General features: G+C 42.1%; 1 protein-coding gene across 1 annotated transcript in view; it reads right to left on the bottom strand.

Annotated features, from left to right (window-relative positions):
* ush2a (Usher syndrome 2A (autosomal recessive, mild)) overlaps positions 1 to 24,172 on the bottom strand; it is a 201,605-nt gene that overhangs the window by 136,185 nt on the left and 41,248 nt on the right. Inside the window, exons 13-27 of the mRNA XM_069660129.1 lie at positions 23,900 to 24,095; positions 23,518 to 23,648; positions 23,173 to 23,377; positions 19,371 to 19,654; positions 17,859 to 18,084; positions 17,566 to 17,703; positions 15,177 to 15,357; positions 10,948 to 11,111; positions 10,449 to 10,607; positions 10,082 to 10,310; positions 9,412 to 9,535; positions 9,179 to 9,326; positions 6,638 to 6,919; positions 5,255 to 5,430; positions 4,653 to 4,800 (exon numbers count right to left, since the gene is read on the bottom strand). Of these exons, the coding sequence (XP_069516230.1) occupies positions 4,653 to 4,800; positions 5,255 to 5,430; positions 6,638 to 6,919; positions 9,179 to 9,326; positions 9,412 to 9,535; positions 10,082 to 10,310; positions 10,449 to 10,607; positions 10,948 to 11,111; positions 15,177 to 15,357; positions 17,566 to 17,703; positions 17,859 to 18,084; positions 19,371 to 19,654; positions 23,173 to 23,377; positions 23,518 to 23,648; positions 23,900 to 24,095 (2,791 nt within the window). The remainder of the gene's footprint in view (positions 1 to 4,652; positions 4,801 to 5,254; positions 5,431 to 6,637; positions 6,920 to 9,178; positions 9,327 to 9,411; positions 9,536 to 10,081; positions 10,311 to 10,448; positions 10,608 to 10,947; positions 11,112 to 15,176; positions 15,358 to 17,565; positions 17,704 to 17,858; positions 18,085 to 19,370; positions 19,655 to 23,172; positions 23,378 to 23,517; positions 23,649 to 23,899; positions 24,096 to 24,172) is intronic.

Here is a 24,172-nt window from a genome sequence, read left to right as displayed (position 1 = left end):
TCTCCAGTTATGACCTTGTATGCCTCCGCCAACTAGTCAAGTTGCAGTTTAAACCCATGTCTGTCCAGAGTCATACAGTGAAGACTTTGAAGGAATCTAATAAAAGGTATTAAGTATATTTCTTGGCGAAACGTGGAAACTTCACACACATCTTCAACCCGGCAGCACAGAAGATCTCTACAGTTACCAGAGTTTCAAGGTGGGAACCAAAGATTAGTGTCACTAAATCAGTATCTGACCAACATTATGTTGTCACAGTGAAGTTGACCTTTGACCTTTTGGGTATAAAATGTCATCACTTTATCATCTTATCCTATTTTTTTGTCATTTGTCATACAGTGATGAATGAATTCTGAATCGTATGTATTCTTGCATTATAGCCAAAAACGTGTTACCTTGACCTTTGGCCTCTAAATTCTAAATAGATCATCCTTGAGTTGAAGTGGACGTTTGTGCCAAATTTGAAGAAAATCCTTCAAGGTGTTCCTAAGATAACGCGTTCAGAAGAATGCGATGGACATGAGGTCACAGTGACCTTGACCTTTGACCACCAAAATCTATTCAGATCATTCTCGAGTCTCAGAGGATATTTGTGCCAACTTTTATCATAATTAGCGTAGGAATTCTGGAGTTATAACCACAAACGTGTTTTGTGAGGTCACAGTGACCTTGACCTTTGACCACCAAAATCTAATCAGTTCATCCGTGACTCTAAGTGAACATTTGTGCGAAATGTGAAGAAATTCCCTCCAGGCGTTTCTAAGATATCGCATTCAGAATAATGGGATGGATGCCAGTTCACGGTGACCTTGACCTTCGACCTTCGATCACCAAAATCAAATCAGGTTATTCTCGAGTCCAAGTAGACGTTTGTGCCAAATTTTAAGAAATTCCTTCAAGGCGTTCCTGAAATATCGGGTTCACAAGAATGGGATGGACGTGAGGTCACAGTGACCTTGACCTTTGACCACCAAAATCTAATCAGTTCATCCTAGGGTCCAAGTCTCCCTATACTTCCAAGCTGCTCTCCCCTTATGACCAAACGAGCTGCTTGAGATCCTCAGGCAAAACTCTTATCTGTTCCAAAGTCACAGTTAAAAACAACAAAATTTGACAAACAAAAACAAATGTCGATTTTGACTGAGCTGAACTGAGTCTGTAATTACTGAGAGTTATAGTGCCCAGAATGTAGGGGGCAAAAGGCACTATGGACAGGTGCCATACTTCCACATCAGGAAAAAATATTACAAACTCTAACGGACGTCAGAAGGACAGAAGGGTGTGTGTGTATTTGTATGTCTGGGTTTGTTTTTGTCTCATATATGTGGCAGCCAAAGGGATTCTAAAGTGCTGTCCCTTTCTTTTGCTCGTCATGTATTCCTTTATTGTATCTGCTTGCTAATTCTCTGTTTAACACAGTGACACATTCAGTTTGACGAAAGGCACCCGCCTTATCAGAAGTGTGCTCAAACACACACATGTACACATACATGTACACACACACACAAGGTTAACAGTCCACCAGAAAGGTTAATTTTAGCTGCCGACATGGTAATGAAGCAGCTAAATCATGGGCCAGCTCCCAGGAGCAATTGTGCATGTGTGTGTGTTTTGTGTTTTTACAGCGACTGACATGTCTTAACAGGCTCTTAGCGTACAGTTACACCACGCACACAAGCACACCACTTATTGACATGGCGATCCCTTGCCATGCATATTTCTCTCCTCAAGAAGGGCCTCAGGCCAATTATGCGTAAATCAATAAAGTTCCTGTTCTGTTGAGTGGTGTTACAGTGCGAGTGTGTATGTGTGTATGTTTCTCTGTGTGCATGTCTTGTAGAACAAGTCTTTATGGATGTAGGATACATAAAACATCACCATCAGGCCCTGATTAGCCACTCACTTTACGTCGTGATCGATAACTTTGTGGAAAGACACACACATTGAAACAATTGCAAACACATCCACACACATGGGCAGAGAGCTCTTTCCATGTGTCGTTGCGTATGTCTCAGCGTGCGCGCTAATGTTTAGTCATGTGCTTTGGTGTAACTCCAGTGGTTTCCCAGATGCTGTCTGCTCACTTACAGCAGATGGTAGCTGACTCTAATGGCCCAGCCTTATGTGTGGGAGATTTATCAGTGCATCTGTAGCACGCTCAAGTACACCTAACAAGGAGTGCCACTTAATGGAGGATCATTTCCTCCACAAACAGTTTCATTCCAGAGATGAAACAACGTTCATTTCTTTTATGTAAAATACCATTTTAAGAGCAAATTTAAAGAAGTTTTAGAAAGTTTCTGACACAAATCACGCAGACGCTTTGAGTTAGTTTTTTTTTTCATATTTTTTACAAAAGACTTTTGCATCAGCAATATAGATTATTTGATAAAAAAGATTTTTTAAGATTTTACTGATCACTTTTAAAGTACGTATGGGTCTGGCTCTAAGCTACAACCCCTGTTTTTAAAGGTGCTATATAAACAAAGTGTTATTATAATTATTATCATTATCCCTAACTGTATACAACTACAGTTCTGTGCTATACATGTGCCACTAGCTCACTATCTCTTAGCTTGTAAATGACTCCAACCATGCACCATGAATGCCAGAAAGGTAGGTAGGTAGGTAGGTAGGTAGGTAGGTAGGTACGCCATCCAATCATTTGGTCCTAAGGATTTTTCAGGCCTGGTAGAGCCACAGATACTGATTTGTGGCTTACCGCCGGGGTCAGCCCTACACATGGGTCTGTATGTGACTGACTGACTGAGTGACGGTACTTTCAGAGCCCTAGAAAGAGAGAGTTGCACCATCGCAATGGCGGATCATGGAGCATATTGGACCTCCACTGACGCGACTCTCTGTCTATACAGCTCTGGATACTTTGTTCGGGGAGTAGGCGGGGCTGCTCCTCTGCTGCTCCTCCGCATTCCTCACCTACATCCACAGTGTGCACCTGCTTTCAAACATGTTGTCATCAGCAACATGTTTGTTGTCATCCTTCATAAGGACAGTCCTTGTAACACATTGCCCACAAAAGCGCACATTGACCTGACGCGGTCAGCCACTAGGTTTTGACCTAGTCTTGTTTTTTCTCTTTTTGGGCTCTTACACTTTATGTATTGATTGCTGTCGAGATGTAAAAAGAATTACAGCATGAAAATGTTTCTAAAATAAATCACCCTACCTTTACAAAGAAATACTGTTTGATAGAACACTTACGCTGTAAACACCTCCCGCTAGAGCTCATATTATGCTCCTAAAATATCATTAAACATTTTCTCTGAACTCTAGAGAAGACAGTGACATGAGGTTTAGAGCTACAACAGAAGCTCAATACCCGATGGAGAGGCACATGCTATGCAAATGGGTTTGAGATAAAAAAAAAAAAGATCTGCCAAACGGCATATGCCATTATCATTTCTTATAGTTGAAACAAGGGACATCTTTGGCATTGGATGAAACAAAATGGTGGCAACAGATGTGGCTGTTAAAAATACATTCAAAAAGTCAACTGGGTACAATAAGCCATATTGTATTGTACTGTATTACAGTCAAGAGAAGTCTTTGGAATCACTTGAAATAAACATTGTGGCTGTGTCAACAGATGTAGCCATTAAAAATACATTTAAAAAGTCCACCAATTACATACGAAGTATCATTCATCACAACAAACACAGGGAAGGAGTTTTTGAGAATCATATGAAATGAAGATATTCACTGTGTCAACAGATGTAGCCGTTTAGAGTTCGTTCAAAAGCTGAAATCCCTGAGCAGGTATTTATAGATGAAAGGCACCCATTGTCTATTCACCAAACGGGATAAACAAAACAAAAACAATGCAGGGAAAACATTAAATAAGCAGTAAGAGTAGAAACCATAAGTGAACAGATGGAACAGTGTGTTGGAGGGTCAGGTTTGAGCTTGTGTTTGTGTAATATGTATATTGCAGAGTGATTCATGTTCCCCTGCTGCCATGTGCTATTTTGTGTTTAACTTAAAGTGCCAGGCAGAAATAGAAACAAAGGATGGATTGAGTGAAAAAGTGAGAAAGCAACAAAAAGTCAGCGAGAAACAGTCGGATAAAGACACTGCCTTTGTGTGTGTGTGTGTATGTCACCCTGCACTGATCAATTAGTCCTCATCTCAGTCCCATAGATTTGTGTCTGAGTTATTAAACACAGCTAATTCATTCTCCTTCCATAATGGTAATAAATCCAGAGGATGGGGAGAGGGGGAGAAGACAGAGACATTGTATGTGTGTTTCTGTAACTGTGTGTGTGTGTGTGTGATTCATGGCCGGCAGGAAGTGTGTGCAACGCCACATTTTTCTCCTTGTAATTAACAGTAAATTGTTTTTACTGCCTAGCGCCATGAATATCCCCCCTGGTTAACACGAGCAACGCTGTCACCACTTGAGCACCAAATGACTGACTGTGTGCTTTTGGATGTGTGTGTGTGCATATGTCACAGGCTCGTGTTGAGTATACCACACACTGCCATGATGTAATAGCACGCACAGTATGTGACTGAACTGCTTTTATCTATCTGGATCTACATTTTCTACCATATACCACAAATCTGCAGCAATATAAAAACTAGGTTTTTTAGACTTACATCCTGCTTCAAAGCCCTCTCTGTGTTTGTTTTACCTGCTGGTTGGGTCCGTCCTGTGCCTGGAAGACTGGTAGTGCAACCTGTCTTTGTGCAGAGTGTAACAGAGAAGTTGTACACTTGGTAAGGCTTCAGTCCTTTCACTAAATAAACAGGTTGTGATGATGGTCCCACTCGATGTAAGACCTGAGAAAGAGAGACAAAGAGGGAACTTGTTAGTACAATTTAAAGTTTCATTTACTGTAACGAGGGAGGATAAAGCTGTCGAGGAAACGAGAAGGGAAACTGAGTGCACACACACATACTCAGATAGTGTTTACATGATCTAACTACCCATGCATGCTGTGTAATCATTGTGACCATAAGATAAACATGTTTAATGTAAAATAATCTGGTTGATATCAGCGCTTTCATTTTAGAGTGCATCAAATCAAGCACGATCCATTCAACCATCTGGCCAGTTCAAATTGTTTGAGTCAAATACAAGTGTATTAATTCTCTACTTCCAAAACTTTACTGCAATAGGTGTTAGCATTTTCTACACAAGCTGTACTGAGAATGACCCCATGCAATCACAAAGAAACCTCTAGCCTTTATACCTTGACTTGAAAGCACAAATGTGCATGTGTGTGCATCTTACCTGACTAATAAGTGGAGGAGCATATGTGTTGTTGTTCTGCTCAGTGATTAAGTTGACCCGATATTCTGTGACCTTTCCTCTGGCGATGATCCCTTGACCTTCAGCAGAGCTCCACGCAACTTTGAGAGTGCTGGGTGAAAGTGCAGACACCTCTGGAGGAGCTATGAACTCTGGGACTGGAAACACATATTGAAATGAGAAAATTTACACATCACATATATCTGGATTATTATCTATTTATACTGGCTTTTATGATAAAATACCCTTTCTATTTAAACAGTGCAATAAAGTCACAAACAGTATACAGTAAAACCTGGCAGGCTGTGTTAGGGTTGAGACTCCTGAACCCTGTCGTTGATGTTTTAATATTTTTGGTAATATATTTTCAAAAATAACCCCTTGACAGTCATTTAATTGAAAATACACATTTAGACACAAAGACACATTAAAAATGGAGACTTAGTGGATATGATGTGGACTTAATGGATTTAAGTATTCGTAATTCTACGGTTCTGAGAGCCACTATTACACGACAGATTATAGAGACGGATTCTTTTCTTCTGCTGTTGATGGCATCTCGCTGTGAAATACGCTGTGAAATGTGATTCATGGCAGACACAACCACAGTCGTATTCCTCCCTTCCAACACAGCGCATGTACGCGCACAAACTCTGACACACAATTGCCACATTTAAAATGGTGTTATCATATGCTTGTTATCCAGACACATAGCTTAGAGTGATGTTGGAGGCAATCGTTTAGTCTTAATGAGCCATATCATCTATTTGAAATTCAAATACCTTAATGAGTTTCCCCTCCCCCCACGCACAGTTTCCATTTCCTCCCTCCTTCCCTACTTTAGTTCTCGGTATTTCTTTTGACAAAATCGTGTGTTTCTTTACTTAATACAATTTATATTTAATTACTTCTATCAACAAAGTCCTCTGGTGAACTGATTTTAACCAAAACGTCACTTTTTATTACATTTTGTTGGTTACTGAGGTCTTTACATCAATTGAATTCTTATTGCCAACAACCTATGACACATTCTTCAGCTTGAAGCGAAGTTCAAAGTAAAATATAACCACTTTAAACTCCAGGAGAGACCTTGAATGGGAATAAAGACGTTTGTAATTGTTTTATGAGGCCAGAATCTGTTTGCCATTAAATAAAGTCCAGCTTGCAAACTGGCCTCACAATTCTCCCATAGTGGTTCCTAGTAGGTAAAGAGTTTACCCTTTAACGATACCCAAAGGGAAATGAGTTGTTAAAACGTAATAAACAATTGTCTCACTAAAAATACATTGAAACTAGATGCATATCTTAACAGACTAAAAAAAAATACATGCAAGCTCAGATTAACCATGATCACGTCATACAAACCTCCCTCCATGGTGCGCGCTGTGGTCCACCCTGACGACACACGTCCTGCCACATTGATGCTCACAACTCTCATCTGATAGGTGGAGAAGGCCTGCAGACCTGTTACAGTGGTGCTGTTCTCAGGAGGTGGGACTGTGCTCTTATTGGTTAGCTGTGCTTGTGGTGAAACACTTGGATCCAGCCAACCAGAGCTGAAGAACACTTTATTCTCAACAGCGGGACTTGAGAAGTTTATTGATTCTACCGGCCCACGTAAAAAGACCTCATACCTCGTGATGACACCTGAACAGATAGAAAAATTAGGAGATAAGGAGATTGGTACTGATCTCTACAACAAAAGAACTCAGCACTAAAGAGTTACTTCTTAGTAAACAGGGCAGTTACAAGAACTATTAGGGGAACACTGTTTTTCAGCCCAGCTAAACTCGGATTACTGTCCTTGTGGCAGTATGTTCAGTCTGTTTATGATAAAGAAACCAAAGCATCAACTGTGTATTAGAGACCACATCCTTACTTAATACCCTCCCTACTGGCAACAGGATGCTAAAATGTGTTCACTCTTTTTCATAATACAATAATGTGGTTCGGAGGAGTATATAATACCCCAAATATTCAGCAGGCCCTGGCCCAATGTTTGGCCCTGTTTGAAGAAAACAGGCTGATAATGATTAAGTCCTCTGCCTTCCTGTTTAGCTCTCTGGTGGAAACCAGGCTGTTGTCCTAATCTCTCTTGCTCTATTCCACTCGTTAATAGGGAAGTGACAAAGCTGGGTTAGAATGAGGACAGAGGAAACAGAAATACAAAAACAGATTTACAGACTCACTCTGGAATAGATGAGAGTCAAAATGTTGTTATAAGTATTAAATACAAATTAAATAAAATATCATTGAGAGGCTTAAAGTGGAACTTTGTTAAAAGACCCTGCACAACCTCTCTGTACCCTGCTCTCTCTTTATTCTCCCTCCTTTACTCCCATATCTGTCCTCATGCCTTACACCCTACAATATTATGTCTTAAAGCCTCCCTCCCTCTCTCTCTTATCTAATATTAATAGAGGGCACAAAGAGTCGTTTCTTCAAGTTTGTCAACATTAGTTTATTTGGATCCTTATGTGATGGCTGGTCCCCCAAATGTGGACGAATAGAAAATAGGATATGAACAATAAATCATTGTGTTAAAGAGGGATTATTATGCTGTTTCACATGTTAAGACATATAAATAATTTTACAGTGTTGGATGTCCAGACTAAACGTGGGTGAAGTTTCAAATCTGTAGGTAAAAGTGTGTTGGAGTAATCCCCAGGCTTCTCAGCTCAGTCTGGTGAACACCAGGTTTCACACAATTTTTCTACATGCTGCACTTTGTGACATCACAAAGTGCAGCCTCAGCAGGCTACAGGGAGCTGGCCAATCACAAGAAAGTGGGCTAGAAGGGGCGGGATTTCTTAAAGGGACAGAGCTGACTGAGTCGTTTCAGGCAGAGGCTGTATGAGGGCCTGCACAGAGCACCAGTGTGAGTTTAACTGGAAATTATGCTAAGCTACTCCACAGGTATTACAGAGTGAAATACGAAGCTTGAAATTAGCATAATACCGCCCTCTTTAACCAATCATTTATGCGTTTTCACTGATATATCTGTTCTTCTATACAATGCATTGTTATGTTAATGAGAGTATTTGTAGTAATTTTCATTCTTTGGTGTCTGTAAATGTTTTTTGCCATTAGAATCAAATTTATTGCTGAAATGAAAAAGAAAATACTGAAAATTCTTCTTCAACTTCCCCTTAATTTTGCATCAAAACAAATCTGAAGTGGGTATCTTTACCCGCAGCACAGCTGCACCTCTCATTCAACCCTTAGTTTTTCTAATTACTAGACGTGCTTATTGAGACTACTTCAGCTGAGTTATTCAAACCCACATCAAAAGGTGGAGGTGCACTGATCAGGGCTGAGATTAAAGTTGAGACCTGATGAGAGCAATGTCAACCGTTCTATAAATAATGCGACAGAGAAAATCAAGGAAGAAGGCAGGGAGACGTATGTTACACGGCTTAGCATGAGACTGGGAGGGAAACACATTAAGAGAAAAAAATGAGAGAGAGACAAACAGAGAGAGAAACCCAGGTTACAGGGCTTTGTATGACACTGAGCCTTAGAGCCATTACAAAGCTCTCTGGATTTACTGAAGGCAGTGTCGGTTCAGTGTGTATGTGTGTGTGTGTGTGTGTGTGTGTGTGTGTGTGTGTGTGTGTGTAGTGATGTCTTCAGTGACACACGCCTAAAGACGCGCTACTAGGCTGTTGTTCCATGTTAGCTACAAATGTGTGTTGTGCATGTGTGTGATTACTCGTCTGTATTATTCATTCTGACACGGACATTAATAATTCATGTGATGTTATGTCATGTGATTGTAATATACCTAAAATAAACATACATACATGTGTGCATTCTCATTACAGAGATGTGTGTACAGTTTGTGTTTAAGGCTGTTTTTTGGTTGTTTGATCTGTGCAGTGTGCATGTGTATGTTTGGGGTCCTACCATTTGGCTGACTGGGGGGCTCCCAGGAAGCATGCAGTGAATGAGGTCCTGTAGCACTGACTGTGGGTGGGGGTTGGTTTTGTGGGGGGGCAGAGGCTGTCAGAAGAGACAGTGGTGTGGTAGAAGTGCAACCCCCGGAAGTGCACGCCTGTAGACAGAATATTTTGTGAGCTGTACATGCTAAAACTGGGCTTGTATTTCGGCTATATTTCTCATAGAGAGGCCCCACCTACCTCCAGCATTGCAGTGTATTGGGTGAATGGCTTTAGACCACTTGCCACAGCCTCGGTTGATAAGCCTGTGTAGTGAATGATGGGCTCTTCTACACTCGATGACTTTGTGGATGATAGCACAAACCTGTGGGAGACAAAAAATGTGATCAATACTTCTGTTCGTAATTTGTGCATTTCTATTTTTGCAGCGATACAGAGATCTTGAACCAGGCGGTTGTTGCAGGTCTCCCCCCTCATTATCCCCACATGGCCCGTTTGCCTCTTGATTCTACATCATCATTTAAAACCTTTGCTACTGCCTTAATTATTTTTTACTTTTATCATTATTACTGTCAACCTAACTAAAGTTCTTTTTACCATTTTTTTTTTCAAAATGCCATTTTAACAAACTATATCTCCAAGAGAGGCTTTCATAGTCCTTTTATTGTGGTTGGCTCTTTCTACCACTTTAAGATCAAGCGCTCTCAAGCTGCACGAGTTTGCTACGAGATCAATGATTTATGTTACGATGTAGTCGGCTGGCAGCTTCAGTCAGAACCCCATAAAGACTACAGGTAGAGCAAATGAAAATAGTTTCTAACTTTGAAAAATCAGTTGGCTCTGGGGTCAAATTCTCTGTTAACAGGAGTCCCTGCCTCTAAACCTTCCTCTCCTTCCCCCCCTTACTTACCTTTCCACTGGGCCTGTATCATTTCGTGGTGTGCTCCAGTTAAAGCTGGCGGTGGTTGGACCAGGTCTTCCCACAAGGTTTAAATGGAGCTGTTCTGCTTCAGGTGGTGCCCCTAAAGTTTGGTATGAGGCAGATGCACTTATTGTTGTGCCTGCTACATTAGCTGTTATAAGCCAGTAGGAGTAGTTGGTGTAGGGAAACAAATCAGTGTCTTCAAATGATTCAGGGCCTTAAGGGGGGAGGAAGGAGTGAGACAGGATGTTAGTGTGTTTTTTTAGCAGACAGAATAAAACGACAGCAATGATCATGTGTATTTAAAAAAGTTAAAAGGAGATCAGAGTTATTGGAGATCTGTGAGGGTACTTACTGAAAGGATAGTGGCTTTGGATGCTGTGCACGGAGTGTCCGTCCCTCATGAGTGTGTAGTTGAGTCTGTTGGAGTTTGGGGAGTCGGGTGGATGCCAGGAGAGATGAACGGAAGAATAACTGAGAGAAAGTCCTACTGGTGCGGGTTGCTGGGACGGTGCTGCACAAACGGAGACATACAGTAAAGAGAAAATAAATAATGATCACTAAACTACATAAACAGTCACAAAAACTTCGCGGATTGAATTGTGATATTTTAGTCGGACAAACTTTTAAAACTATAGCCTGCTGATCCCGAACTCAGACCTCACTGAATATGTTGTATTCTGCTGGTGTTTTCAAGAATAGTTCAGCAATACAATTATTTATTTCCATGATAGTGCAGTCAGCCAGTTAGCTCAGCCTATCACAGCACAAACACTGGAGACAGGGGCAAACAGCTAGCCTTTAAGTCAGTGTGTAGGGATTAACGCTTGTGTGTGTTAGCATGTAATACAGACCTTTACTGCAGCCAACGTAGTTCTCAGGGTCAAAATGACTCGCTCCAGGTTGACATAGGTCACACTTGTCTCCAGTTACCAGCAGCTTACATACGCACACGCCTGAGTCTGGATGACATGAACCATTGACGCTGCCCGACGGCTCACAAGCACAAGGCTGGCATCTGGCCGAGGCAAAAAAAAGAGAAAAATCATGAGGTTTAAACATTAAATTACAGACACTTGATTAGGAAACTTTTGAGGACAACATTGTGATAAAACGTGTCTACCTTTTGACACACAATGCAATATTAACTTACATAAAGAAAAACTATATACTATATTCTTAAACTTGAGATTTACAGTGAGTCTTGTAGGGGTTTTGAACCTATCATCAACACACTGAATCCCTCTGCTCAACAAACACTGTAACATAGAAACCCATTCAAATAATAGTAAGATAGCAAGTTATAAAAGTTAAGTCCAAACAGGTGGGTCTTGAGCTTCTTGCTGAATGTTTTCATAGATTCTATGTCAGAGAGGAAGAGATTGAAAGCCACATCGTCAAAAGCAGTGTCCCCTTTAATTAAAAGCCTGGATGGAGGAACAACAAACAAAGGACTTCAGAGACCTTCTTGTAATGTATGAGTGCATTAGATCTCTAATGTAGGCAGGTGCCTTACAAATTGACACCTTGAATTTGATTCTGAATCTGATGGGGAACCACTGAAGAGAAATCAAGATCACTGAGGGCTTTTTAAGGACCTGGTCCAAAGCTTAGCAGCAGCATTTGGACCACAGGGGAAAGATCCAGGGATGCTTTGCTTACACAGGTGAAGAGGGACTTGCCAAAGTCTGGATGAGATAAAAGCTTGAATTATCATTGTTATCTCTTGTGACCCAGTGTGCCTGATAACTGCACGGTTGGAAAATAGTGCTTTAAATGAGGGTCATACAGTTAATACCATTCCTAATCTGGGGACAGTGGACAGAAAATAGAGAAAATCATTTTGAAATGTATCTGCTTCATTGTAAGATTACTTGTGACTGGGTATGTGTGTGTGTGTGTGTGTGTGTGTGAGTAACTGGAAGGCGTTGGGTCTTCACCTTAACACTGTGAGGGAGACCCTCGCTACCATCCATCCCACCCACCATCACCCCCTAGCTGTGAAACTAACTTCACAGAAACTGCGTTCCCCCTCAGAGTTGTCACAGTGTGTGTGTGTGCGTCTGACGGTGTAAGTGTCTGGGTCACCACTGTGGTGTTACCCTCACTGGGGCTGGGCAGCGGGTGATCATCCGGCCAGCCACCTCACACCTTTACACACAGTCACACGCACACACAAACACACACACACAGGGTCACATGTGCAATACAATCTGCTTGTTGGAAGATGTTTGGCTCACACTCGCATACACACCACACTGACAGAGAGAGGAACACAGTATAAAGCCTTTACTGTCTCACACACACACACTGGAGTGTTTGTGCTTTCTTACACACACTGTACTCACATGCTCTGTCTCCCTCTCTCTCACACACACACACGGCTACACCTTCTTTATTGCTGTGTGAAAAGCCACAGCCTCTTAACGAGCCGCAAATTTGTCCTGTCAACTGGTGCTCACACGTATACACAGACAACCACGCTGTAAAGTACACAGGTACAAATACACACAATCACACAAATGCCATAGTGACTCGACCTTCACTCTTTTCCCAAGGATAAACAAAACACCAACATCACACCCGGTCTCCCCTTTTTCATCTGCCTCAAAGTACAGTATGAGTGTGCTTGTGTAGCATGCTAAAACAAACAAGCACTAATAGTGACATGAAGTGAACTGTCTGCTTTAAATTGTTTTAATTGTTGTAAACTGTGTTTAAATTGTTACATGTGATGATGTAACACCTAAAGTTATCTAAAAGTTACGTCAAAGATTGACAGAAGCTACTTGTTTGAACATTACACATGTAATCCCTTATAATAAAATCATGTGTGTAAGTGAACGTGTGTGTGTGTGTGTGTGTGTGTGTGTGTGTGTGTGCAAATATGTAATCCCTCTAGACAGAATTACCATCATATTTCCCTGTGATGAAGGAAACCGCGGTCAGCATTTCTCTGACCCGGTTCTCCATGGAGACACGTTTAGACGAGGACTACATCTTCAGCCAATTGCTCACACATCAATTTGTGTGTGTGTGTGTGTGTGTGTGTGTGTGTATGTGTATAAATTCATTTGTGTAAAGCCTATTGATTGAAAGGGGAGGATAAATTACTTGATGACGTTTAGATGAAGAAATCCTTATTATGGAGCGACTCTGGGCACAAGAAAAGCATTCAGCAGTAATAACTGAATACTTTGTCATTTTTCCTGCACAAAGGAAGAAAATGAGACAGGAAAAAGGGAAGAGGAAGACAGAGGGAGACAGAGGCTTAAACTTGCTCCACTGGTAAAAACGGTGGGTCTACGGTTAGACTAATGAAACTGAAACTTCAATGACTCTATATTCACACACATAATATTTTCACACCAGGAGGACAGAGGAAAAGTAGAGACCCTTGAAATATGTGGGAGAAACTTTAAAAAAATTTTTTTTTTTAAATGAATTAAAAAATGTTTGCAGCAAAACATGCAACCCTTCAAAATTTAGTTTCAACCTTGCGAAACCTTTTTTTGTAATTTGTTTTCAGGCTTTCAGACGGAGTTTCAACATTTCAAAGTCTTTTCTTCAAAGTAATATCCTCGAAGATTTTCATTTAAATAAATGTTTGTTAAGTCACTGTCTATCGCTGAATGAGGTAACACAATGGTGATTGAGCCTATGGCCCACTGATGAAAGCCTTTGCATTTGCAGTATTACAGACTGGGTGTCTGTGGTGACATTCGCGGAAGAAATCACAAGCCGCACCCAGTTAGTGACACGTTTTCCATCAGCCAGCAGTGGTTGGTCTGCCAGAGAGGGTAGGCGGAGCTAAGCGGCTGCTTTTCCGGTCTCTGCAAGTGTTGCGAGTAAACAGTAATCTACTATGGCTGAACAAACAAAGAAAAGATCGATGACTACAGATACAACTTATATAAATAAATTATAAAAATAAGTGACAATCCAAAGAAAAAGAAACAAATTTGATGCTCAGATGAAGGCAAACAGTCTGAAAAGGAAAGCGACCGTCAGCGAGGAAAATCAAGAGTAACCGGAGCCAACCGTGGACGTCAAACATGCAACACTGTCTGGATATCTGGGAAGTGTGCTTCCGCAATTACCGTTTATCGTCATAGGTGCCGCCAAAGAGAATGAAACTGAGATCTTCAAGATTACAATTTTAAGTTAAAACATGACATTATATTGATCATATATAGGTCAGGCATGGGTTTTTGTAGTGGCGTCTTTGTCGTCGTTTCTAACTCGTGCTCTAAAAAAATATTATTATATATATTAATATTACCCAAAAATCGCAAAACACAAAGGACATAGATATAAGACAAAGATCAAATACCATTGAAAGACACAAATCAAAAGTAAAAACCATTTTATTTGATGGCTCTAATAGGTTTTGTTAATGTGTACCTTTCATAAGATGTCCATGAAAAACTTTTCTAATCTTTCTCTTTTTATAGTTTTCTTTGTGACACTTTCCATTGACCCATCCCGATTAATCATTAACCTCTTTGCAAAGTAAACTCTTTATTTTCTCCCTCCTTCCATCGTCTCATCCCTCTCTGCTGTGAGGAGATCTCAGTCACAGCCTGAACACTGGGGAATACAGCTATCAGGCAAGGTCGGTGCGCACGCACACACAGACACACAGTAGACCACTACTCAAACAGTTTGTGGATCATCTATCTGCTTTGACACCCTGTTGAGAGGAATGTACGCGTGTGTGTGTACCAGTATTTCACAGGATGTAAGTTACATTTGTGTATGCGTGTTTTAAGTAGAGTGTATGCGTGTGTGTGTGTGTGTGTGTGGCTGTGTGTGTGAGATGGCCTGCAGGTAGAGACATGAGCGGTAAAGGTCAAAGCAGCTCTTAACTCTTGTAAGTCATATGTCTGCCAACCAATCTGTAAACTGTCTTTACAGAGACTGCACCTGCTGGTGTGTGTGCTCGCAGGTACATCTGCAGAAGTGTCAGAGTGTGTCTGTGTGTGTGTGTGTGTGTGTGTGGTTATTTGCACGTGGCGCAGTTAATGGGTGTACAACCAGCAGATACGGTGTTCATTTGTGTGATTGACTTCAGGTGTGTTACCTGCCCAGACCAGGGTTGAATCCAAAGAACATGTCCTGACACTGGTCACATCGTCGTCCTCCCACTGAGGGGTGAGCACACACACACTGTCCCGTCTGACTCTCACAACCACGCTGCGATGCTCCCATGGGATGGCAGTCACACTCCATACACATGCTCTGATCTGGGGAGAGGTAATAACCTGGACAGAGACAAAAACAGATAAAAAAATACACTTATGATTCTGACTGCTTCTGTATCACTTTTTTCTTCTGTTTAAAAGTGAATTCTTTGCTTGGCTTAAACATTTCCTTCTTCCTTTCTGCCACTATTTCCTAAACATCTAAAGTAATTTGCAAGATTATTTCTGAAAGTCGTTTCATGTCCATGTGATATTCTACAAAAAGCTTACGTATAATCGTCACAAATGCATTTAAAGTTGATTATAGTTTTAGAGTTTTTTACATTGCAATGTATCCTTTCAACATATCTTTAGTGAAAGTTTATTATATCCTAAATTTTGTAATCTGGAAGTACCTCAAATACATAGTGAGAACTAATAACAAGCTTTTATACATGATACATGTTTTAGTGTCTAGTGTGTTGTTTTTTGTTTTTTTTTAAAGATTATTTTTTTGGCCTTTTGGCTTTATTTTTATAGGACAGCTGAAGATAGACAGGAAACGTTTGGGAGTAGAGAGTGGGGGATGACATGCACAAATGATTGGCAGACCGGGAGCCGAACCTGCGATCCGCGCGACGAGGACTGCAGCCCCTGCACATGGGGCGCCCGCTCCACCGACCGAGCCAAATAGTGCCCCTAGTGTGTTGTTTTGGCTGCCTGCCCAGGGTCAGCCCTACACATGGGTCTGAATGTGACTGAGTGAGTGAGCGAGTGAGTGAGTGACGGTACTTTCAGAGCAAAGTAAAAAAAATAACAACAACGGCCCGGGAAACACTTCAAAATAAAAGCATTGTGTACACAAGAGGGGAGTCAGAATTCCAGATCGGACTTTTACTTTGAAAAAGCATACTGGAAGTGTTGCTACTTACTCTCCATGCCGGTGACTTTTACTACAGGAAGAGATGTTAATATTGCTGTCAGAGATCAAAAGGACTTTCAATTCATTTTCACCGTGTATTTTGACTGAGAACCACGCGCGGCTCACGGTAAAAATAGGCGAGCCTCCTATTCTCTACATTTTCAACGCATGAGTCACTCGAGACACGCGTGTGTCACGCCAGCAGTGTGAAGACTCTCATCTGTTTTCATGCATGTCAAACGAAAATGAACACGTCCCGCAGTCGTCACGCACACGCCACGCTTCCAGTGTTGCCCACAAAGGCGCACATTGCCCTGATGCCAGCCACATACTAGGTTTTGACCTAGTCTTGTTTGAAGACATCTGATTATATGGTGTGATACTGTAGTGTAAGCTTACTAAAGCAAATAGAAAAAATGTGACTGATTTCAGACACAGCCTGGTACAATTTTTGCAAAAACCTTTAATGTCCCGCCAAATAAGCATTAGAGGGTGTGTTTGCCATTTAGTTGTAATCAATTATAACACAAAACCAATAAGTGTGTGTGAGGTTATATTAAGCACCCCAGGTTCAAAAGTAGAAATCAATTCACCTAATTTTTCTCAGGGCTAATAGCAGGTGAGGAAATCATGAGGCGCAATCTGTCGATATTTAACGGGGGACAAAAATGTTGTAGTTGTACATCTATGTTACCTCTTTACGGCCCGGAACACAGCCTTTATTTGATTTTGGGGGATATGTCTGAAACAATAACTCGTATATTTTGTCCTCTGTCACTCATTTTAACATCTTTCCATCAATACTTCTTTTCAAAACTTGTGTTACAGTAAACCCGACTATACTGTTGGTCTTTCTCCATTAAAGACACAATACAACATCTGTTACCTTTTTGTCCCTTTGGACTAAGCAATACACACACGCACACACACGCACACACATGCACACAAAGAAATCCATGAGGTAATGCACACACAAAAATCAAAGTGAGGCGAGTGACAAAAAGCAGTCTTTCCGTGCTGTTGTTGAGACCTGGCACAAACGGGACAATCAGTGAGTGGAGATCTGGCAGAAGTCACCACAAACCCCCAAACACACACACACACACACACACACACACACACACACTCTCACACACACACACACACACACACACACACACACACACACACACACACACACACACACACACACACACACACAAAATAGTACCAACCATTGGGCTTCTCCACTTATATGACATCATTTTTGGCTAGTATGACTTTCTGGCAGTAATCTATACACATTGTTTATTTATTTTTTCAATCCCTCCTAAAAGTTGTTGTTGATTATCTTCCACTCAATACTCTATTATGCCAAATACACTTACCAGGTCGGCAGCCACTGCAGTCCTTTCCATAGCGTGTAGGGAGACAAACACACTGCCCTGTGTTGCTGTCACACACTGACCCTGCCACTGTCCCTCTGGGGTCACAGATACACGGCACACAGCCCTCGTACAGCCCCTCTGATAGGACACAAAACAACATCAGCAAGCAGAATAGCCTCACAAACAAAACACAAAATATCTCTTATGCCCTTAAGTTAAGAGAACATGTTTTGTAAACAGTTTAGGACTCAACTAAAGACACTGCACTTGTCTTCAGCTCTGCATTCTCTTACTCAGGAGGTGTAGACTGATGTTGTAGTAGTTTTGGGCACAGTCGGTGCACCGTGCTCCCTCCACCCCCTCTCGGCATGGGCATTGTCCGGTCCACGCATCACACACACCCTGTGACTCAGTGCCATCGGCGTCACATGCACACGGCAGACAGCCCAGGGAGTTTCGCTGCTCCAGGTTGTGGTAACCACGACGACAAGAGTCACAATGATGGCCTTCCACATGTTCCTGAAAAAGAAAGGAGACTGATAAGAAACAGTGTCATGTTTAGCGTACTAAAGATGGAAGGATACAAAAAAGAAAGAGAGACATTTGGTGTGCTCGACAAACTATGAATGAAGTGTCCTGACAATGTTACAGTAAGTCAAACAACCAAAGTGACTCTAAAGGCAGCCAAGACGAGAAATACCACACAGGTATTCACTTGGTCATGAGAAGTTCCTCTTTTGCTCACCGTCGGGGGCAGCCCTACACAAGGGTTTGTATGTGATTGACTGAGTAACTAGGAGAGTGAGTGAGTGAGTGAGTGAGTGAGTGAGTGTACTTTCACAGCCGTAGAGAGAGAGAGTTGCGACATTGCAATGGCGGATTGTGGAGCATATTGGACCTCTACTGACGCGATGTCAGCCACATACTGGGTTTTGACCTAGTCTTGTTTTTCTCTAATCTGGCAAAGCCATATCCAGTGTGCATTTTCGACTTTTAAGCTTGCTTTTTTTTTCAATCCAGTTGCTACAGCTTCATTGTAGTTTGTAAAATGTTTACGAATCTCATTGCTCCGTGCTCCAGTTCTGATGCTCACGTGCCCATCGTCAGACAGGGGTGCTGGATCGGACCATATGGGCCTGCATTAATGAGCCATGGCCGCCCATGACCCTCTCGCTTGTTCACCTTGTTTTCCTTCCTTGGACCACTTTTGGTATGTACTGACTGCTGCAGACCGGGAACACCCTACAAGAGCTGCAGTTTTGTAGATGCTCTGACCCAGTCGTCGAGCCGCTCACATCCTTACGCTTGCCCGTTTTTCCTGCTTCCAACACATCAACTTTGAGAATGTTCGCTTACTGCCTAACATATCCCACCCACTGCCAGGTGCCATCGTAACGAGATAATCAATGTTATTCACTTCACCTGTCAGTGGTCATGATTACTGATATGTGTATATTATATCAGAGTGTAGCAGCTATTCATTGGTCAGTTGCCATCAGGGTCATTGCAAGATGGTAGGGAGAGGCTCTCTTTGTTTTATCAATATATGAAGCTTATTGTTGAACAAAGTTGTTTTAAAATGTGTTTTCTTTCAGTAGGCTCAGATTGTGTTTAATGCCTTCCAACAGCGTAGGAGGACGCTCTATGTTTGAGTCATTAGAGGTACAGCCTGTGCTTAAGATGTGCTGAAGCTGTTCGTGGAAGGTTTGTGTAGCGTATTTTAAGTCCTCACATAAAAAGTTACCTGTGGTTGTCATTCTAGTATTTAATAATAATAACGAAAATAAGGATCCCAGCTAACTTGCCTTACAAACACACTGTCCAGTGTGAGGATCACAGTGTGTCCCAGGTACTGTCCCTTCCTGTGAGCAGGTGCAGGGGGCACAGGATCCCTCCAGTCTTAAACCGTACAAACCCCTGCCACAGGAGTCACAGCGCCGTCCCCCCACCCCGGGCTTACACCCACACTGCCCCCCATCAGGCTCACAGAACTGGCTGAGGGAGCCCAGGGGGTCGCAGTCACACGGGACGCAGCCGGCTGGGTGGGACAGGTTCCAGTAACCAAACTCACAGCGGTCACAAGATACACCTGGAGAGAGAGAGAGAGAGAGAGAGAAAAATGTTGGGGAGAGGACAGAGTGTTACCAGCTGAGCAAACCACAAAGGAAATCGAAATAAAAAAAGTAAATTGATGTTTAGTTGTTCTCCAACAAGCGTTTAGCCTCCCTCTGCTTGCAGGTGTGTGTGTGTGTGTGTGTGTGTGTGTGTGTGTGTGTGTGTGTGTGTGTGTGTGTGTGTGGGAGTAAGAAAGAGCGAGAGAAATGGTGAGTGTATAAAACTGCCATCATTAGGGCCAGGCCCTCTACATATGATGGATCACTCACCTAAGGCCAAACACTTAATTTCACTGAGCGAGAAAATAAATAAATTAACTAACTACAAGAAGAAAACGGAGGGGAAGGAAAAGAGGAGATGGAGGGATGGAGAGATGGATGGAGGAACGTAGAAATAAGACTGAATTACCATCAGGTATAAACACAAGACAAGGTGAGTTACGTTCAAAAACTTGAAGGATAATTTATTTTTTGTTGATTTCAAATGATCTTTTTAGAATAATTAATTACAAGTTTTCACAAGATTTAAGAAATGATAATAAGCGCAAACAAATCATCTTAGTGGGTTCTTATTTCTATTAAATTTATGTTTAAGTCTTTAAGCTCAGCGCTCAAAGATTGTTGCGAACAATTTTGTTTGATTATTTTTGCTCCGTTTATAATGATCGCACAATAACACACACCAAAACGGATCGTAATGCAGGAGGTGTTACGGCTTCAGCTCCAGTGCTTGGCTATGAGGCTAGTTAAACTATGATATGCAGTGTGAGCGAGCAGGCCTTATTTGAATATGCCATACGTATTCCATGACAGGCAATCTGTCCCTAAATGGATGCCTGGGGGCAACACAGCCACCACGGCCGTTTATGAGGGAGTGTGTGTGTTGGTAAGTGGGAAGGTGTGAATGTGTGTGCGCACATTCATGAGAGCATACCTGTACGTCTGTGTTAGCGCACAGGAGCAAGTGTGTGCATGTCTGAGGGAGTGTGTCCCCTACTCAGACACTTGGCATTTCCCCTGGTCTGCCCACTTTAATGATTTCATAGATATGAATATATTTCTCACCATAGATCATATTTCATAATAGTGCCATGAAGATATGTGTGTGCGCTGTAATGTTGCGTGCACAACTGAGGATGGTTGTGGTAAATATACAGGCAGGCCGAATGATGCTTACAAGCCTAACAAAGCTGAGATATGTTGTAATTTCCGCCCCAAAAAAACTGTTCAATTTATAAAGAATACCACACCCAAAGTAAAAAGAGTTGCTGACAAAGTAGCGACACTAACAAAAACAACTGAAGAGATTAGAGACGACAAAAGAAAAGGAAACTCAGAGGACAATAAAAGGAAAGAGGAGTGAGAACATTAGAGAAAAGAAAGTGTTAGAAGATATTTGATCAGGACGGAAAAGAGGTAATTTTGTGTTGCGGTGTGCATGTGTGAATGCATGCATATGTGTGTGTGTTTTCAGGACATGGCCCAGCCCTTTTATCAGTAGCCAGCTGGTTAACTGGCTCATGCATCACCATTTCAAACGCTATTATGTACACACTGCACCCTGGCACCTTGTTATGAGTGTGCGTGTGTGCCTGCATGTGTGCATCTGCGTCTGTGTGCGCACATTTCAATTCCGTCCCTCTGAAGCGTGCCTGCCATTGCTCTACTCAAAGTATCAGCTTGGCGGTAATAAATTGCCATAATCAAATCTCATTTCTGAAAAATACCTGTGGGAGCAACCAAACAAACAAGGACAGGAAAAAAACGAGAGCGGGTCTTGTAAGGAGGAGTGTGAAAAATACAAGGGGCTGCAGCAGTTTGTTTTAATCAACTTGGCATTGAATTAGAGAATTAAATACCAGCTTAGTCCTTGATGGCAGGCGCACGCACAAACACACAAACATGCACACACACTGAAAGACATATGCAGACGTATTTATGCACACAGGCAAAGGAGAAACTGTTACAATCATACGATACAGTCAGGCAAAGACAAAAGTACATGAGCACACGGTCACATCCAGACACTCTCCCTCTGACGTATACATAAACATTTTACACACATTTACAAGTTCACATATGCATGCCCGCGTCCACACGCACAACCGTGGGCCCTTGATAGCGAGGCTTAGCAATAACCATGATGCGTTGAGTTGAGGAGCGTTGGCCGGTTTTGCATTTCATACGAGCGTGCTCTTCAAAGACACACAGGGGAGAGAGTGAAACCATTTATCACAAAGAGAAGCACAACGGCTGGAAGCACCGCCGGCAGAAAAGCCGGTTTATTTTGGCTGGAAAAACACTTTGGGATATGGATGTGTGTGTGTTACGTCTGTGTGTGTACACATGACTGTTTTGGTGTGTGCACCCAGTATATCCACTTTTGCTTCTGCGTGCACCCAAATGAGCAGCTGTGCCAATGTATTAATTAAGACGCCATTACTGATCAATTAAACAGTAACTGTTTAATGAAAAGCTTAACCTATAAGTAAAGTAGGACATTTTGCAAGAGGAACTATTTTAGGCAACAAACATTTAGAGCGATGCTGCTGGGCTTAAATACTAAGGTCTAAAGAGAATGCCCTTAACCCTCTAGAACACACCCGCTCTATATTTCACAATGGTGCCCCGGAGCGGCCATCATTTTAAAATCTTTCCTTGTTTAACTTTCCATCCATCCGTCCATTGTCTATACTGCTTATCCTGTTCAGGGGGGGCTGGAGCCTATCCCAGCTGTCATTAGGCAAGAGGCGAGGTACACCTGGACTGATCACCAGTCAATCACAGGGCTGACACATCGACACAGACAACCTTTCACGCTCACATTCACACCTACGGGCAATTTAGAGTCACCAATTAACCTGACGAGCATGTCTTGGGAGGAAGCCGGAGTACCCGGAGGGGACCCACGCGTGCACGGGGAGAACATGCACACTACACACAGAAAGGCCCCCTACGTCTGAACCGGAGTTCAAACTAGGAACCTTCTAGCTATGAAGCAACAGCGTTAACCACTGCACCACTATGCAGCCTCCTTGTTTAACTAACAGAAAATACATTTTAAGCTTTTTTCATGGAAGTTACCAAGGACACTAACCCAGTGCCACATTTTCGTTGATTGTTCTTTCATTGTTACTGTTGAAGTTTGGGACATTTCTCTTGTATTTTTTGAAAGTCCAGCATTATCAAGTGAAGGAACCTTTTTCTTGTCAGAGTCTTGATGTTCACTCAGGAAGCAAACACATAGAAATGTGTTGGATCCAACTGTTTTTATGAAATTTGAAAAGTTTGTTTTTAAGGAAATGGAGCGATGCCCGCGAGACATTTTAAATCCCACAAACGAGTTGTGTGACTTTAATAACGATTTCAGTGCTTTATGTGCTGAAAATCTCACATTTTGAGTATAAAATTAAAGATGAAAAATTGTTATTGTGAAATGATTTATGTTTTCAGAGATTGTTACTTTATAAACATTTTTCAGGGGTCTGTTTACCTGTGACATAAGGTTTACACTGGCACTGTCCCGTGTCAGGGTTGCATGTAGGATCTCCTGCTGAGGTGCTGATGATGCCACTGTCACTGCAGTTACAGCGCTCGCAGCCTTCTGGGTTTGAGGCTTTAAGACCAAACCAACCAGGCAAACACTCTGCACACCGATGACCTGTTACTGCAGCCTTACACCGACACTGACCTCCCACCTGGAAGTGTGAACACAGACAAAGAGAGGGAAAGGCCAGGGGGAGAAGAATTCGTTTTCAACTGACTTAAAAGATTAGTAGGAATTTCAGCTTCAAGGGTTTACCTTGTGATCAACCTTTTGCTTTTTGTCTGTGTTTACCTGCTCACACTCCATGTTGCTGTTCACTGTTCCAGGAGCGTGACAGTTGCAGGGCCGACACACATCAACTGAAGTGGGATCAGATTCCTCCAACCTAAAAAACCGACTTATACACAGCTCACAGTTCCTACCTGATGGTGAGAGAGACAGAAACAGCGTGGGACAGAAAGCAGGACAGTCAAAGATCAGGCCAAACTCACAAAGACACAAAGTGCCATAAAAACAGCTCAACTAGAAATGACAGAAGAAACATCTGAGGGCGTATGATGTCTGTTCTGTAATCGTTTCAAAGGGCGTCAACATTAAGGTTTTCTAAATTATATTTATTAAGTTATTTGTATGTAAAAAGATAAATAGCTAACTTGTGCTGCTAACACTTTACCAGTAGTGTTGTGCATGCAGTTGTCACAAACGCCTCCTCCTCCTCGGTAGTGCTCCTCTGGTTGGTCATCGGCTCTGACATCGTAATGACAGGAGAGGGCGTGGCCATGACATTGGCAAGACCGGCAGTTCATAGGCTGGAGCTGGTCACCTGACCTGAATGGTTTGTCATTGTAGAGGGCTGCACAATGCTGGCACTGTCGAAAACATTTACATAGTGTATATAAGTAAAGGTGTACATTTATTTTTTCGTTCCATAGACAAAAGGATGGAC

Source organism: Semicossyphus pulcher, unplaced genomic scaffold (assembly GCF_022749685.1).
Source record: "Semicossyphus pulcher isolate SPU_LCO1_2020_fin unplaced genomic scaffold, fSemPul1.0.p SCAF_1, whole genome shotgun sequence".
Classification (NCBI taxonomy): domain Eukaryota; kingdom Metazoa; phylum Chordata; class Actinopteri; order Labriformes; family Labridae; genus Semicossyphus; species Semicossyphus pulcher.
The sequence above is the reverse complement of the archived record's forward strand: the minus strand, read 5'-3'. Positions and strand labels throughout refer to the sequence as shown.